Raw genomic sequence first — 17425 nt, 5'->3', positions numbered from 1 at the left:
AACACATCAGACTCTCGCCTACCATCAAAACATTCAAAAAGAACCTGAAGACCCACCTCTTCCGACAAGCCTATAACTTGCAGTAACCACCGATCGACCAAACCGCTGCTTGACCAGCTCTATCCTCACCTACTGTATCCTCACCCATCCCTTGTAGATTGTGAGCCTTCGCGGGCAGGGTCCTCTCTCCTCCTGTACCAGTTGTGACTTGTATTGTTCAAGATTATTGTACTTGTTTTTATTATGTATACCCCTCCTCACATGTAAAACACCATGGAATAAATGGCGCTATAACAATAAATATTATTATTATTATTATTAATAATAATAGCAGAATGAAAAAGTAATACCACCCACCCCTAACTATTCTATTTTCTCCCCCTGGTGACATTTATCATATCTGTTTTGGTTAGTTCTGTTAAAAAAAATAAAAATAAGAAGGAAAAAAAATATATTAAAAATATGTCTATGTACTTATAAAAGCTAAAATCCTCTATTGCATATTTTATTTTTAAGACCTGAACTCTCTGGCATGTCTGAAGGTGAAGCTTAAAGTTCAGAGCTTAGTGGGTGTTCCCCCTCGCTTCCTTCAGTGCCTGTGTATGAATAAAAGTAACCAGCAGATTACAAATATTACAACAGTGCTCAGGATTAGGTTAGAAAGAAGTAATGGAAGGGGAATAAGACATTACCGCCGCACTGGACTACACACAGGGTTTGCTTGTAGTCCTGTAACCATGGCTCATCAGCTGAATCCAGCAATGACACATAGTTGCTGCATACAACATGTGTGGAAGGACATTTATAATGGAGATCATCTGGAATTTTGCTTTATCTATTTAATTTTAGATGCATTACAAGAAAAAAAAATTCTAGCAAATGTCCATATGTACTTTCCATGTATCCTATAGAGACTAGTCTCTGGCAAGCATAGTTGCTAACAATCCCAAATATGCCTGGACTATCCTAGATTTTTGCAGCCAATCTCACCAAATTTGTGCATGTCATACACTGAAAAGGGGCAGGGGTCAAATAAATCACATGCCAAATTGGGCATCCCCCCTGATTTGGGCAGGACTTAAATGTATCTATTCTACAGATGGAAATGGCGAAAACTATGGGCAGTGCAACGATAGCAGATCGAGAAGGGGTACTACTTATCAGGTGACAAAGGAAACCCCTCCTCTGCTGTCTAACTGCTGAAATGTCACAGGAGCTCTTGCATATGGCATCTATGAGGTTAAACATAGTTGTCTCCGATCCCAGTGGCAGGGTGTTGGCAGTATATTACAACTGACGCCTACCAGTGATGGCAGAGGCTCAGTTTCTGAGCCTGTGCTGTGACAAACATTTGTGGCGGTCCACGTTTGGGAGTTTTCCGTTGCAAGAAGGTATTAAAGGGCTTTTGCGATCTCAGACATCTACGTATTTCATATCATGAGACAGTCATTCCATATCTGAAAGTATATGCTCTAAATGCCTGATAGGTGGGACCTTATCCAGCCCATGCAGACATAAAACCCTTGTTCTGCAAGCAGTTGGCACATCCGGTTACAGACTCTTCAGTAAGTTTAGTAATAGAAAGAGTCAAACAATTTGGGAGACCCCGATTCTCCCAATAGGTGCAGATTGGGGACTTCCGCTTACAAGATATTTAGGTTATATCCTGTGGCTATGCTATAGATGGCTATGATAGGAATATAGGTTTGAAATTAAAAGGCTTACTCGAATGCAAAGCTCTGTTCTAGAACGAAAGTGTATTTGTGTCTTGGCTGTTTACATAGGAGGATTTTAGTGACTTTTATTTCAACAGGTTTTGCCTGCAAGACATGCATTAATCAAAATGTGCTGTGGCTTTCTAGCCTCACACGACAGGAGGAGCCAAGGAGATGAAGATGTTGTGCGCGGAGTGCGAAGAGGCTAAAAGCTGCTGGGTGACAGCAATACGATTGTACAAGGTAACGTGTTTCGAGCATGCAAGCCAGTTGCACAGATATGGCAGAGATCCATAGGCCCTGTAGCCACAGACCCAGGGTTGCCAACTGTGCAAAAATTCAAGGACGGTTCCTAAAAATAGGGCACTTTTTTGCCCTGTCCGTAAAAAAAATAATTAAGGAGTTGGTGTTTTTTTCAGGCTGAAGAAACTTATATAGATTATTATGACTGTTATTATCATCATTTTACAATTTACATTCCATGCAGCTGATTCATACTAGAATTATAGTAGCCTGCAAAAGTATTCACCCCCTTGGCTTTTAACTTATTTTGTTACATTTCAACCTGTGACCTGTGTTTAAATATTTTTGTAATCCGATTTGTATGTGATGCATCAGCAGCACTAAATAGTCTAAGTTGGTGAAGTGAGAAAAATATAGGCATACATTAAGTTTATGGGATCAAATAACTGAAATTTGGCATGTGCATACTGTATGTATTAACCACTTTTGATATTAATCCCTTAAAAATTTCTGATGCAAACAATTACTTTCATAAGTCACATGATTAGTGAAGGGAAGTCCACCTGTGGGCAACACACCTTTTCTGAAAGTCCACAGAGGCTGCTATATCATTAAGAGGCACCACTGACCAAACACTATGAAGACCAAGGAGATATCCAAGCAAGTCAGGGACAAAGTTGCTGAGAACAAGTCAGGGTTGGGCTATAAAAAATATCCCAATCTCTTATAATCCCCCAGAGCACCATCAAATCCATTATCATCAAATGGAAAGCACATAGTACCACAACAAATCTGCCAAGAGAGGGCCGCCCACCAAAACTCTCAGTCTGGAACATCTGTTTATACAACTAAAGTAACCCGTACACTTCATAGAGGGGGCCTTTATGGAAGAGTGGGCAGAAAAAAAGCCTTTACTTACACACAAAAATCGTAAGGCTCATTTTGAGTTTGCCAAAAGGCATGTGGAAGACTCCCAAAATGTATGGAAGAAGGTGTTGTGGTCAGATGAGCCAAAAATTGAAATTTTCGGCAACCAAAATAAACACTGTATCTGGAAAGCAAATCAACAACACAGCTCCTCACCCCAAGAACACCATCCCACAGGGAAACATGGTGGTAGCCTTATTATGCTGTGGGGATGTTTTTCGGCAGCAGAGACAGGAAAAAATGGTCCAAGTCAAGGGCAATATGGATGGTGCAAAATACAGGGATATTCTTGAGCAAAAACTGTTTTGATCTGTCAGTAATTTGAGACTGGGACAGAGGTTCACCTTCCAAACAGACAATGACCCAAAGCAAACTGCTAAAGCAACACCTGAGTGGTTTAAGGGGAAATGTGTAAATGCTTAGGAGTGGCATAGTCAAAGTCCAGACATTAATCCAATTGAGAATCTGTGGTCAGACTTGAAGACTGCTTTTCACCAGAAGAAATCATATAACGTTTTATCCAAAGCAACTTGCAGCTGTAATTGCTGTAAAAGGAGTCTCTACAAAGTACTGACTTTAGGGGGCTGAATAGTGATGCACACTGGAGTTTTAAGTAATGTTGTCCTATTTGTTGCTTGCTTCATAATAAAAAGAAAACAAAATGCTCACAGTTATAGGCATGATCTTTATATGAACTGATGCAATCCCTAAACAAAAATTGAAATTCCAGGTTATGAGGTAGCAAAACATAAAAAATGCCAAGCAGGGTGAATACTTTTGCAAGCCACAATATGGATTGTAGACATGGATCACTTACAATGTTATCGATTTTTCCAATGTGTCTGTAAAAAATATTGTCTGTCTGTTATTTTTTGATAAGCTATCCAGAAAAAAAATAAAAAGTCCAGTTGGCAACTGTTGGCTGATCTGTCATCTTCAAAGTACAGAAGGAAGAGTTGAAAATTTCCTAATTCGATACCCACCTGCTCATGGGAATATATAGGGATGGTTAGGTCATGCAACTGAAATGCCCAATCCTACCCAGAAACAGCCAAAAATGGATAGAACCACCCGATTGGAATGGTGTTTGTGTAAACCCACCAACTTTCATCCATGGACAACTCATATTTAGCTTGGTTTGTCTTCGAAAAATCGGACAGTTAGGGAAAATCCAGGACTGTATGCATCTCTGGTAGTTTGGTAGTACCAGCCATAAGAATCTGGCAGATATGTTTCAGAAGGTGGGTAGGGGGGCTCAAAAAGCTTCATGCTTAAGACTTGGTATTGTAAATAGCTCTAACATGGTTGTGCTTGGCACAGTGCTCTCTGCTTTGTAATTCTATTTGTTAGACACCACAGTCAGCGGAATGACATTCATTTAAGGGCATCCAACGTAATTGGTGCCATAGGTGAAGCATCGAAAGCTATGGCACTGGTTCCTTCCTAACTACCTGCTAATGGCTTTCCCTGGTACCACCAAACTGTCCATTGGTTCAGTCTGCTTCAGAGTATGTGTGGTTGTCCACCTTTGGAAACTTTTTTTTTTACTTCTCAAATGCATATATTTTTTGCTAAACATTTTTGCAAATGAACATCCATTATTTATATAGACTTAAAGAGTTGTCCATCTCTGGAGAAAATAGTTTTTTTTCTTAAGTGGATGTATTCGGGGTTAAAAATCATTTCTGCATTTCGGATTTTTAGAAATGTTACACTGTTTGCCTTATGTAGCCTCTGTATTGTACTGTCTAGTGTTGGCTGCAAAATGAGTTAACAGAGAATCTGCCCGTAAATTCACCCATACACACTAATTTGGATATGCTGGTCAGTTTTTCAGTTTGAGTTTATACTAAGACATTCAGATCTGACTAACGATCCAGAACCTGTTGTCTTCTAACTCTGGAATTTCAGATCAAACTCTTTATTACCTTGACCTGATCTGTCCAATTGATGGTCATTTAAATAGTTTTTTAACTCCTGACATAGTTGTACTTGGCACAGTGCTGCCTCCTCTGGAATTCCATTTGTCGGACCCCACAGTCAGCTGAACGACATTCCTTTAATTTTTAACTGAAGAGCACAGAATATAAATTGTATAATGTGTGTATATAAACTGTATACAGAAGGGAGTATAGTGTCCTAAATGGTTCAAAGAGTTTCCCAAAGTGTGCGCGGGATTGATGGTCAATCAGTAATGATTAGAATAATATTTCTCTGCTATTCTGGTTCGCCAACCTTTGTAAGACTCAGACACAGGTCTCCTCTAACCCGTTTCCACTTCTGATAATTTTTATTATCTTCATCTAAGAACCCATAGCTATTTTTTATCTTCCAGTTGACATATTTGGGCTTGTTTTTTGATGAGTTGTAACTTCAGTTGGTCCCATTTCATTTGCCATTTAAAGAATCGAAAATTGGGAAAAATTGGGAATAAGTAAAAAAAATCAATTCAACCCATGTTCTGTGGTTTTCCTTTTTATGGCATTCCCTGTGCAGAAAAATGGACATGTTAACTTTATTGGTATTAAAGAAAATCTCAATTTATAAAGATTTCTTCATTTTACTGTTTTTCAATAGTAAAAAAAAATTGAAGGAAAACTTTTTTAATTGTCTTCTTACCATTTTCTGAGAACCATAATTTCTTACTTTTCTGCTGACTGAGTAAAGTGAGGTCTTGTTTCTTGATGGACAAGGTACAATTCATCAGGGCGCATATGACTTTTTTGATCGCTTTTCATTCCATTTTATTTAATAGAGGAGGTGGCCAAAAATGGCAAATTTGTCCCTTTTTTTTCTTGAACGTTGTTCATCATGCAGGATAACTGGTGTGATACGTAAAGAATGTTGGACTATTATGGATGCAAAATATATTTTTTTACATTTTTCATTAACAGAGTGGAAAAATGTGGCTACTTTGAATTTATTTTTACATGTTTTTAACAATTTTTGACATTTTTCACTATTTTTGGACCCCCAAGTGACTTGAACATGCGGTAACTTGATTGCTTGTACATTACAATACTTCTGTATTGTGTTGTATTGCAATTTTACTGACCCCCTATGAAGAGTTTATCTGGATCACAGATATGGTGGACATTGGGGTCCTTTAGTAGACTCCTTAGCTGCCTGAACAACCTATCAGAAGGAGCTGACTGACTTGACCACGTTTCCCCTGTGTCACTATTATTTGGCACTCTATAAGATTTTCTGCTGAAGACCCAGGATTTAATCTACTGCTAATATCTTCCATTTTCTGGCTGGTGAACTGTTGAAAGGGACAAAATGTTGGGACTGGAGTTAACAATATTTGTCTTATACTGCAGACAAGGAAGTGGGGGGAGGATCCTGCTGCAACCACCTGTCTTACAGACAGACAAAAGATTGTGTGGTTTGGATGTGGAAACATTTCTAAGGCTGGGGTCACAGTGCGTTATGGTAGTCCGTTAGACGGACTGCATTACACCGTGGCATGACGCGGTGTAACGCAGTCCATTAACGCTGCCATTAACCCCTACTATCAGGCGCATCGCCAACGCATGCCATAATCGGCATGCACTAGCGATGTGCCGTCATTCACTGACGGAGCCTCGGATGCTGGCTGCTGTGCTAGTGGTATAGCATAACGCGGTGGCATGTATGCTATAGCGTTAACGCAGCCCGTCAACGCTATGCTTTGAACAGGCTGCTTAAACACAGTATGAACCTGGCCTAAGACACATTTAGAAGATTTATATAGTATAAGTAATAGAAAATTAATTCCTTTTACTAATGTATCTATCTTTATTTGCAGAATGGTAAACACATTTACCAAAATTACCTCCGACCCCACCAAAAAAATGATCCGAATGGACCCAACCTATCGACGACGGTATGTATTGTGATAGAATGCATAATTGTCTAATACTTTCCAAAACTGATCATCATAATGTTATGATACAACCTAGAGATACAATTCTATAACATCATGTACATTTTAACATCTATAACCTGACCTCAATAGGATTTTACTGAATATTTTTCCGCACTTGTAGAGAAGCATATCAGAAAACTCACTTGTGGCAATGGACTTCTCGGGCCATAAAACCAGAGTCATCGAAAACCCCACAGAAGCAATGTCTATTGCTCTGCAAGAAGGACTATTATGGAGGGTGAGTATAATACCTACGTGGGTGCTGGGTATCGGTTAACCCTGGAAAAAATGGTGAAAACTGGAAAAAAAATATTTAGGGCCTGATTCATTGTTGCATTTGAACCCTTAATTTGCTTTAGTATTTTGTTTTTTTTACCTGTTTTTGATTTGTGTCAAATTTTTCTTTCAGTTTGCACCATTTTCTTAAGTTTTTTTTTATATATGTTAACCTGTTTTTTTCTCTACTATTGCGGTCTGGGTTTGGGGTTTCCAGTTGTTTTTGCCTACTCATCAATTGCGACTTTTTAAAAAGTCACACAAATTTTATTGCTCCCACTGGAGAGATGATCTGAACGCCCAAACTTTTTGCTCAGATTTGGAATCATTTTAGCTGAACTGCAACATTTTGTTCTAAAAACATCCAAAAAGGTAAAAGTAAAAAATAAAAAGCATTTTCTTCTCTTGAGCAATATTTATGAATTACGTGCACCAGTTTAAAGAATTTGCTGCAAAAAACATCAATGAATATCGCAAGAAAGAAAGAAAAGTGGCTTAAAAAACCTGCAAATGATGAATTTGGCCCTTTTTCACACATGATCAATTTGCAATGTTCATAACTTTCAAAATACGTATATTTTTATACTATTTATTACAGTGTTTGTTATATTTCATACAGAGAAAAAGCTGTGGACGGATCAGCGCCCATGGTATCCCAACAACTTCTCAAAGTTCAAAGTTAAATATAGGTATGCTAATACCTGCTTTTGATATATGTTTTACTGAGAGTACTTCATTGCCTTTCACTTTACTAAGTATTTAAAGTACTTAAAGAGTAACTAAGATTTGTTTTTATTTAAAGGGGTGATGCAAAATACAAATTAATTTTCATCCTAAATCCCTATTTATTTAATACCACAATTGAAACTATTTTTAAATATGCTTGAATCATTCTTCTTTAAAGACACTAACTGTTTCTGCTTTTTTCCTACTTCCCTTTTTCTCTGTAGTGCTGTTTCAATGCCCAGTTTATGCTCCTTTAGAGATTGCTTTTCACTGCTAATTGACAATATCTGTCTAATATATTAGTACATCTGTATATGGAAATTCTCCAGTCTGTACAGGGTGGACAGAAGCGATACTCAAACAGGGGAATTTACGTGCATAGACAGCTTGAATATTGTGTACAGGTATTGATGAGCAACAGTTAAAAGGAGCTTTTAAAGGAGCGCAAACTAGTCAATGAAATTACGCTGCAATATTATGTTTTGGACGTGAAGGAAGCCAAATAGTAGAAAAAAAAACAAATTGCAAAAATTTGCAACTTTGCAATCCATGGAGGATAATTAAATAAAAAAATAATATTTAGTCATTTTTTAAAAGGGGTTTTCCAGAACTGAAAAAAATCTTTAATTAGGGTAAAAATTCAAAATCACAGAAATCGGCAAGAGCATAATACTTACTCTACCAGTCGACACAAGTCTCATCTGTCCTCCATCTCATCTGTTGTCCCTCCGTACATGATGATTGATCATCCACACAATTGTTTTTTTTTATCTTTTTATATGCACTCTGCAAGTTCATTAGGGATTTAAAGGGTTGGACCCTCTAAGTCCTAATTTTGGATTTTGCATGTCTGCTATATTTAGAAAATGATGCAACAGGGCAGATATCATCTGTTTACCTGCTCGATGATTACTAATGTAGTTTTGTATTATTATATACAGCAGTTCATATGTCACAGCCCTGGTTCCACCATAAAATCTCAAGAGATGAGGCACAGAAACTGATACATCAGCAAGGGCTTGTAAATGGGTAAGTGACATAGGTGGATTTTTGGATAAAATGTACAATACACAAAGGAAGGAATTTCTGTTCCCTATAAGCTACAGTTTTGGTGCTTTTATATGGCATCATATTCTGCAAGCAATAAGCATCAGATGGAGCACACTACATGCCGAAGTTAGAATTTTATGAGAAAAGATACTGTAATAAGACTCTATCAAATAAAGACCCACAATTTCGAGAATCATCTGAGTACTATTGTGCTTTAATTTTTTAAAGTTCAATGATAGCCCGATTTCGGATCTTCCTTCATGGTCCAAGTGTGTTCTGACACAGGCAAGAAGCTCCATAAATAGTTGGGTACAGAGCTCTAGTTTTCCCATAGACAAGGAATGACGTGGAGTTGTGCATGCATGAACTGTACTCCTTTCATATGGGACTACATATGAGTGCAATTCTTAGGATCAATGGAGGCCCCATCATTTGGACCCCCAGTAATCAGTAAGTTATCCCCTTTCCTATGGATAGAGGATTACTTTTAATTTTGGGAAAATGCTTTTAAAGTGGACTTGTTTGAAACTGAAATGCGTATGTTTCCTTTTCTCGCATCACTGTTATGCCGTCTTTTGTGTGCATCAAGCTTCCATGTTTTTCTCCAGTACTAAAGTAGGATGAATCGGCAAGGTGGCGGTGTCCATTAAAAGTATAAAGTGCAATTGATATTACATTTATTGAAGTCCAACAATAAGACAAATCACAAACCGGTTTTTGGCTCTTGATAGAAGCCTTCGTCAAGAGATGACCTGACAAAGGCTTCTATCTGGACCCAAAAACATCAGTTTGTCTATTGTCTTATTGTTGGTCTTCAATAAAGGTATTATCAATTGCTTTATACTTTTATTGGGCAGCGCACCATCACCTTGCCAGTTCATTAATCAATTGTTAACCCGCTCATTCCCGAAGTGCGTTTTCTCTTGGTGCCATCCCCCTCCTCCTATGTGAAGTCAACAAACCCAATCACCATGTTTTACTAACCACCCAAGCGCCACCTAAATCGTATTTTTCTAAAGTGCTAAAGTACGCTCAGTAATGATTTTATCTAAAAGGATGATTTTGAAAAAGTGTTGGCCCAAGGGGTAATCAACCAAGGGAGAAGTCTTTTTAAGGGAGATTGTCATGTTCAATAATGCTATTAACCTGCAAGTATAGGATTAATCTGCAGGTTAATAATATTATGAAAATGCCCGGCCACTGTACTGAAAGTGCGCCACACAGGAAAAATGAACATTATTTCTCCCGGAAGCCACCAGCATTGACTGACAGCCAGCTCTACAATTATGCTAGCCCAGATGGCAGTCAGTCCGTGCCGGGGGTGTGGTTGCAGCCGCCACTGTCAGTGCTGTGAGAGGAGACTGTAATTTCTAGAAACATATCTGCATGACTGAAAGCTTGCAGCTCCCGGGAGAAATAAAGTGCACTTCACCCAGGTGATGCACTTTCAAACAAAAGCCGTGCACCCTCACAATGTTATTAACCTTCAGATTAATATATCTATATCTGCAGGTTAATAGCGTTATTGGATCTGACAGGTTCCCTTTAAACAGCACAATTGCATGCGGAGATGTGCAATTTGTATTAATAGACGTGATGAATGGATGGTGTGGAGACCTGCAGGTATTTTTCTTTATCTATTGTTTTAAGCAATTTTCGTATTATATCGTTTACTGGGCATTTGGCAAACATACTTTTCAAGTTATTTCTCCCAGAAATAGACATTCTTTTGTTAAGCCTGGCTGCTGGATAATATACTGTAAAATTTGTAAGGAAAGTGTCTGAGTTAATGTTTTCATTTCTGGATCAGAGAGGCGTTTTGAAGTTCAGCTCTTATGCAGTGGAAGCCAGCTGGTGTACTACACAAACTTGACAGCCTGGACCTATAGAGATGAATCAATACTCAAGTCATTGAAGTTTCTCTGAAAGCATAATCATACTCTTCAGTATTATCTCCTTCCACTTCTAAGCAAAAGAAGTTCTATTTATAAACCTCATCTGATTCTTTTAAAACTTTCCAAATGCCGTGTAGGACTATTGAAATCCGCTCTTCTGTGTCGAATAAGGCTTTAATAACATCCTTAGAAGCATGGCATGCAAATTCTGCATTTTAAATACTGCAGATTCTGATTTACAAAACATATGGTATATGAAGCAATTCTTATTTTATTGATTGAAAGTGATGTTATTTTTTTATTATTTACGTTTTTGAGATTTTTTTTATATGGAAAAACCATAAATTGGAAATCGGTCACCTTTGAGTTCAATTTTGAGATAAACTTGGCACACACAAATTTGTAAATGCGGTGAAAAAATTTAATATGGTAGAGTACATACAGTAGACGTTTCGGTCTTGTATAAAGACCTTCATCAATGTACCTCACTTAAATATTTCAGGGTACCAGGGTCATATGGAGGACAAAGAGTCCATGTTATGAACAAAATGGCTTGTGATGCAAAAAGGCAGGTCACAAGATAGGGAAATGTGCAGGAGTCACAGACACAGTATCCACCACTTGTCCAGTACACTGTACACTGTCCAGTACACTGGACAAGCGGTGGATACTGTGTCCGTGACTCCTGCACATTTCCCCATCTTGTGACCTGCCTTTTTGCATCACGAGCCATTTTGTTCATAACATGGACTCTTTGTCCTCCATATGACCCTGGTACCATGAAATATTTAAGTGAGGTACATTGATGAAGGTCTTTATACAAGACCGAAACATCTACTGTATGTACTCTACTTCATTAAATTTTTTCACCGCATTAACAAATGTGTGCGTGCCAAGTTTATCTCAAAATTTATTATGGCTTGGGCACCTACTTGAGCACCACTCTTTAGTAGTGTCTATGTTATTTGATCTAACCTTTGAGTTCAATGACCTGAATAAAAACTCTCGATTTGTGGCGTGCTGCTCTTTAAAAGCAACTGTTCTCTCAAATAAGGCAGCACCATTTGCAGATCCCAACCATCACGATTGCTTTAAAAAATATTGGCTTTTCTTACATATTTGAGGAATCATTTAACAATAAAATTACAACTCGGGAGAATCATAAAACTGGGCTGTATGTTTCTGTTTTCTTTCTCCTGGAATTAACTGACTGTGGTAACAAGTGGTTAATATCATTCTGATGAACCATATATTTCTTCAAAGTGGGGCGTCACAAGCGTTAGGAATCAGGGATGCCATTGCACCACCTGCACCAGGACAATGATGTCTTATAGACCATGGGTCTACAGCAGCCTGCGACCTTTGATGGAGAGTGGCGAGGCATCGAGCCTGTGGCTCCATGCTCTACCACAAGATCCAACTTCATCATGTACCTGCCAAATGTCCCAGATTTACTGGACAACTGGACTAAAAGGAGATATATTTATATAATTCCTAATCAAAAATGAGAGTTCTGCTGCATTTTTTAAAGGGTTGGAGGCTTTTTCAGGAGGAATGGGTTTGGGTGCAGGACTTTAACACTCCAAGAAATATTGACAATTATGATGCCAGTCTACACGTTGAAAGTGGTGCTCATGACGTGCATCATCATGTGCATGTGCAGTTTCACAAGTCTTCACTGCTAGTCATATCTCTTGTACTTTTGTTTTTTTATATTAAAATTTTCCACACTGAATCATTTTTTGCTTAGGGTAACTGCCTCTGTACTCTACCCCACCGGGCTTTACAACTTCTAGAAGGTTTATAATGACAGGTTCCCTTAAGCTCATGTAGTTTCATTAAAAAAATACATTAGTATGGAGACCAATTAGAGCCATTTGGCGAATACTTTTTATTACTGTGTATTAATCACATGACATTTCTTTTAGAGTTTTTTTGGTCCGGGACAGTCAAAGTACTCCAAAATCATTTGTCCTTTCTTTGTGCTATGGGCAGAAGATCAAGCACTTCCAAATTCTACCAGTAAGTTGCATGTTTCCCGTGTCCTGTATATTCACAAATGATACAATTCAGCTTTTTTTTTGTACTTTTTCTTATTAACCGGTGTACATTGTAATAATAAATGCAATTTTGGGGTAAATCAAGGTAACACAAAGTGATCATAGTTGGTTTTTAAGGATGAGTAAGTATTAAAATGCTCGGATGCTCGTTACTGGAACTGAGCAATTCCTAATGCTCAGGTGCTCATTTCGAGCAACGAGTATAATGGGAGGCAATAAAAAATCTCAGCATTTTTCCAGCAGACCCTCCAAGGAGGTCTTGGGGCAGTGAAAATGTTGAAATGGGTGTAAAAAGTGCTGAATAGAAGAACAGCATGGGGAAGATTCCTGGAAGCATCTCTAACTCCCAGATCGCTGCTGAGAATGATCATATCACACTTTTATTCCACTTCAAAGACTGACAATAAAACATTCAAAATTGAAGAGAAATTGGAGTCTACAGGAAAAAAAAAGTTAAAAAATATTATTTCCTGTATAATGACTTGAATATAAGAAAAAGTATAAAAAGGATTTAAAAAATAGTAATTTAAGTAAACCAAAATTTTAATTTGTATTCATTTTTATTAACTTTTTATTATTATTATTATTTTTTTTTTTTTAAATTGGAAATTTCAGCGTAATTTATGAAGGAAACAAGAACTGCCAAAAATTAGATGGAAGAGGGACTCAGCTACACCCTGTATTAGACATAAAGGAGGACCTCATACACATTTTATTCAAATTGTCATGTAATGGTACTCCTATACTCATAAAGGCCTTGCACAAAGTGCAAAGTCAGGAAAAAATGATAAGGAGGGTAATACAGTCATCCATAGATCATTAAAGGCAACAAATGGAGGCTCTCATTCAAGTATTGAAGATTAAAATCACTTTATGTGCTACTGTCATCTGATGGTGTGGAAAAGTAGGGGCTAATCCAGGCTTTCCACAATCTAGGCTTTCCACAATCAGTGATGGTTTGGGGAGCCATGTCATCTGCTGGTGTAGGTCCACAGTGTTTTATCAAAACCAAAGAAAGCACAGCCGACTACCAGGAAATTATAGAGAACTTCATGGTTCCCTCTGCCGACAAGTTTTTTGGAGAAATTTAATTCTCCACCAGGACTTGGCACCTGTCCTCACTGCCAAAAGTGCCAATACCTGATTTAAAATCAACAGCATCACTGTGCTTGATTGGCAGCAAACTTGTCTGGCTTTAATCCCATAGAGAATCTATAGGGTATTGTCAAGAGGAAGATGAGAGACACCAGACCCAACAATGCAGATGAGCTGAAGGCTGCTATCAAAGCAACCTGGGCTTCCATAACCCCTCAGCAGTGCCACAGGCTGATCGCCTCCATGCTACGCCGCATTGATGCAGTAACTGATGCAAAAGGAGCCCAACCAAGTGTTGAGTGCATTTACTGAACATACATTTCAGTGGGGCAACATTTCGGATGTTAAAATCATTTTGTCAAGCTGGTGTTATAAAGTATTCTAATTTACTGAGATAATGCCTTTTTAGGTTTTCATTGGCTGTAAGCCATAATCATCAACATTAACAGAAATAAATACTTGAAATAGATCACTCTGTTTGTAATGACTCTATATAATATATGAGTTTCACTTTTTGTATTGAAGAACTGAAATAAATTAACTTTTTGATGATATTCTAATTTAGTGAGATACACCTGTAAATATAGGGCTTGTAACCATAGGGAGCCATTGATTAGCATAGGAGCTGGAAACACAAAACGGTAGAAGATTTCTATTAAATAAATTGTAGCAACGTAGAATAATTTTTAGATCACTTTAATTTTTAGATCACTTTAGATCACTTTCTTAATTTTGCTATTCTCCCCTCCCCACTTTCTATCCAACAGATTGAAGATGAAGGAGAGCTTTTCTACACTTTAGATGAGGGACACACGAGGTTTACAGATCTCACCCAACTTGTTGAGTTCCATCAGCTGAACAGAGGACTCCTGCCGTGCACCCTGAAGCACTACTGTACCCGGGTCACTCTGTAACTGTGCTCCTCGGATACTGTAAATAATCATCACTGTATTAAGACATTATCGCTATTGTATATACGCTCTGCCGAAAAAAAAGTTGATATTAAAAATAGTGATGGTCACTGATGAAAAAAGAAATATTAGAAAAAAAAATCCCAATCATGCCCCATGTAAAAGTCTATGAGCACCTGTGATTACACTCTGGGGTATGTGTCAAAACGATAATGCTAAAAAATTTATGTACAAATTGTCTAATTAAAATATGATATAGTGATAATGACCTCTACCATGTGTAATTTGTTACATGGATTCTTCTCCATAATTGAATGATTAAAATTAATCTTCAGCAGGATTTATCCCCACAAACTATTTAGATATATATATACAGTGGGGCAAAAAAGTATTTAGTCAGTCAGCAATAGTGCAAGTTCCACCACTTAAAAAGATGAGAGGCGTCTGTAATTTACATCATAGGTAGACCTCAACTATGGGAGACAAACTGAGAAAAAAAAATCCTGAAAATTACATTGTCTGTTTTTTTAACATTTTATTTGCATATTATGGTGGAAAATAAGTATTTGGTCAGAAACAAACAATCAAGATTTCTGGCTCTCACAGACCTGTAACTTCTTCTTTAAGAGTCTCCTCTTTCCTCCACTCATTACCTGTAGTAATGGCACCTGTTTAAACTTGTTATCAGTATAAAAAGACACCTGTGCACACCCTCAAACAGTCTGACTCCAAACTCCACTATGGTGAAGACCAAAGAGCTGTCAAAGGACACCAGAAACAAAATTGTAGCCCTGCACCAGGCTGGGAAGACTGAATCTGCAATAGCCAACCAGCTTGGAGTGAAGAAATCAACAGTGGGAGCAATAATTAGAAAATGGAAGACATACAAGACCACTGATAATCTCCCTCGATCTGGGGCTCCACGCAAAATCCCACCCCGTGGGGTCAGAATGATCACAAGAACGGTGAGCAAAAATCCCAGAACCACGCGGGGGGACCTAGTGAATGAACTGCAGAGAGCTGGGACCAATGTAACAAGGCCTACCATAAGTAACACACTACGCCACCATGGACTCAGATCCTGCAGTGCCAGACGTGTCCCACTGCTTAAGCCAGTACATGTCCGGGCCCGTCTGAAGTTTGCTAGAGAGCATTTGGATGATCCAGAGGAGTTTTGGGAGAATGTCCTATGGTCTGATGAAACCAAACTGGAACTGTTTGGTAGAAACACAACTTGTCGTGTTTGGAGGAAAAAGAATACTGAGTTGCATCCATCAAACACCATACCTACTGTAAAGCATGGTGGTGGAAACATCATGCTTTGGGGCTGTTTCTCTGCAAAGGGGCCAGGACGACTGATCCGGGTACATGAAAGAATGAATGGGGCCATGTATCGTGAGATTTTGAGTGCAAACCTCCTTCCATCAGCAAGGGCATTGAAGATGAAACGTGGCTGGGTCTTTCAACATGACAATGATCCAAAGCACACCGCCAGGGCAATGAAGGAGTGGCTTCGTAAGAAGCATTTCAAGGTCCTGGAGTGGCCTAGCCAGTCTCCAGATCTCAACCCTATAGAAAACCTTTGGAGGGAGTTGAAAGTCCGTGTTGCCAAGCGAAAAGCCAAAAACATCACTGCTCTAGAGGAGATCTGCATGGAGGAATGGGCCAACATACCAACAACAGTGTGTGGCAACCTTGTGAAGACTTACAGAAAACGTTTGACCTCTGTCATTGCCAACAAAGGATATATTACAAAGTATTGAGATGAAATTTTGTTTCTGACCAAATACTTATTTTCCACCATAATATGCAAATAAAATGTTAAAAAAAACAGACAATGTGATTTTCTGGATTTTTTTTTCTCAGTTTGTCTCCCATAGTTGAGGTCTACCTATGATGTAAATTACAGACGCCTCTCATCTTTTTAAGTGGTGGAACTTGCACTATTGCTGACTGACTAAATACTTTTTTGCCCCACTGTATATATATATATATATATATATATATATGCAGATGTAGCTCTTTCAAGGACAAGCTTACATGGTCAGTCTGTTCCTCCATTACTGAGAAATCAGCATTTGAGTTGATGCAAATGAGGCTGAAGGACTTTTTGTATCTCTGAAGCCTCTGTCACTCCAGCTCTGTTCCCATCCACTGGCGCGCTTCCTATTCCTGCTGCTTGACTGACGGCGCCTTTGTCTGAGGTCACACAACATAGGGACTATCAGTCGAGCAGGGAGAGGTAGGGTTGGGCGGAAAGCTGCATTTGCCTACAAATAGATTTGGGGGATGAAATCTTGATGACAGATTCCCTTTAATTTTAGATGTAGATATTTTGAAAAAAAAAACATTATGGGATGTTTGTGAATAATTCTATCAAATGTAAGCACTCACCAGTTAATGCGCAAAATGGATTAAAATTCTGCACATGGACTGATAAACTGACTTGCTAGGTTAGTAAAATTAGTTATGTCTCCTTATGGCTACTATTACATATGAGCAAATTGATTTGATGCGAATCAAATTTGTGTTGAATTTTTAAGAATTTGCTGAGCCCAACTAATTCAATCAATTTTTCATTTGGTTTGCGCGATTCCCACCAAGGACAACATCTGCA

At 38.3% G+C, this 17425-nt stretch overlaps 1 protein-coding gene across 1 annotated transcript in view; it reads left to right on the top strand.

Moving 5' to 3' along the window:
• Positions 1–14928, top strand: part of GRB14 (growth factor receptor bound protein 14) — a 49763-nt gene extending 34835 nt beyond the window's left edge. Inside the window, exons 7-13 of the mRNA XM_069735347.1 lie at positions 1863–1958; positions 6676–6753; positions 6917–7033; positions 7691–7760; positions 8739–8826; positions 12671–12764; positions 14665–14928. Coding sequence (XP_069591448.1) covers positions 1863–1958; positions 6676–6753; positions 6917–7033; positions 7691–7760; positions 8739–8826; positions 12671–12764; positions 14665–14811 — 690 coding nt within the window. The 3' untranslated portion in view covers positions 14812–14928. The remainder of the gene's footprint in view (positions 1–1862; positions 1959–6675; positions 6754–6916; positions 7034–7690; positions 7761–8738; positions 8827–12670; positions 12765–14664) is intronic.
• Positions 14929–17425: the final 2497 nt, after the last annotated feature.

This window comes from Ranitomeya imitator, chromosome 7 (assembly GCF_032444005.1).
Source record: "Ranitomeya imitator isolate aRanImi1 chromosome 7, aRanImi1.pri, whole genome shotgun sequence".
NCBI classification, from domain to species: domain Eukaryota; kingdom Metazoa; phylum Chordata; class Amphibia; order Anura; family Dendrobatidae; genus Ranitomeya; species Ranitomeya imitator.
This window is presented reverse-complemented; position numbering and strand designations above follow the sequence as displayed.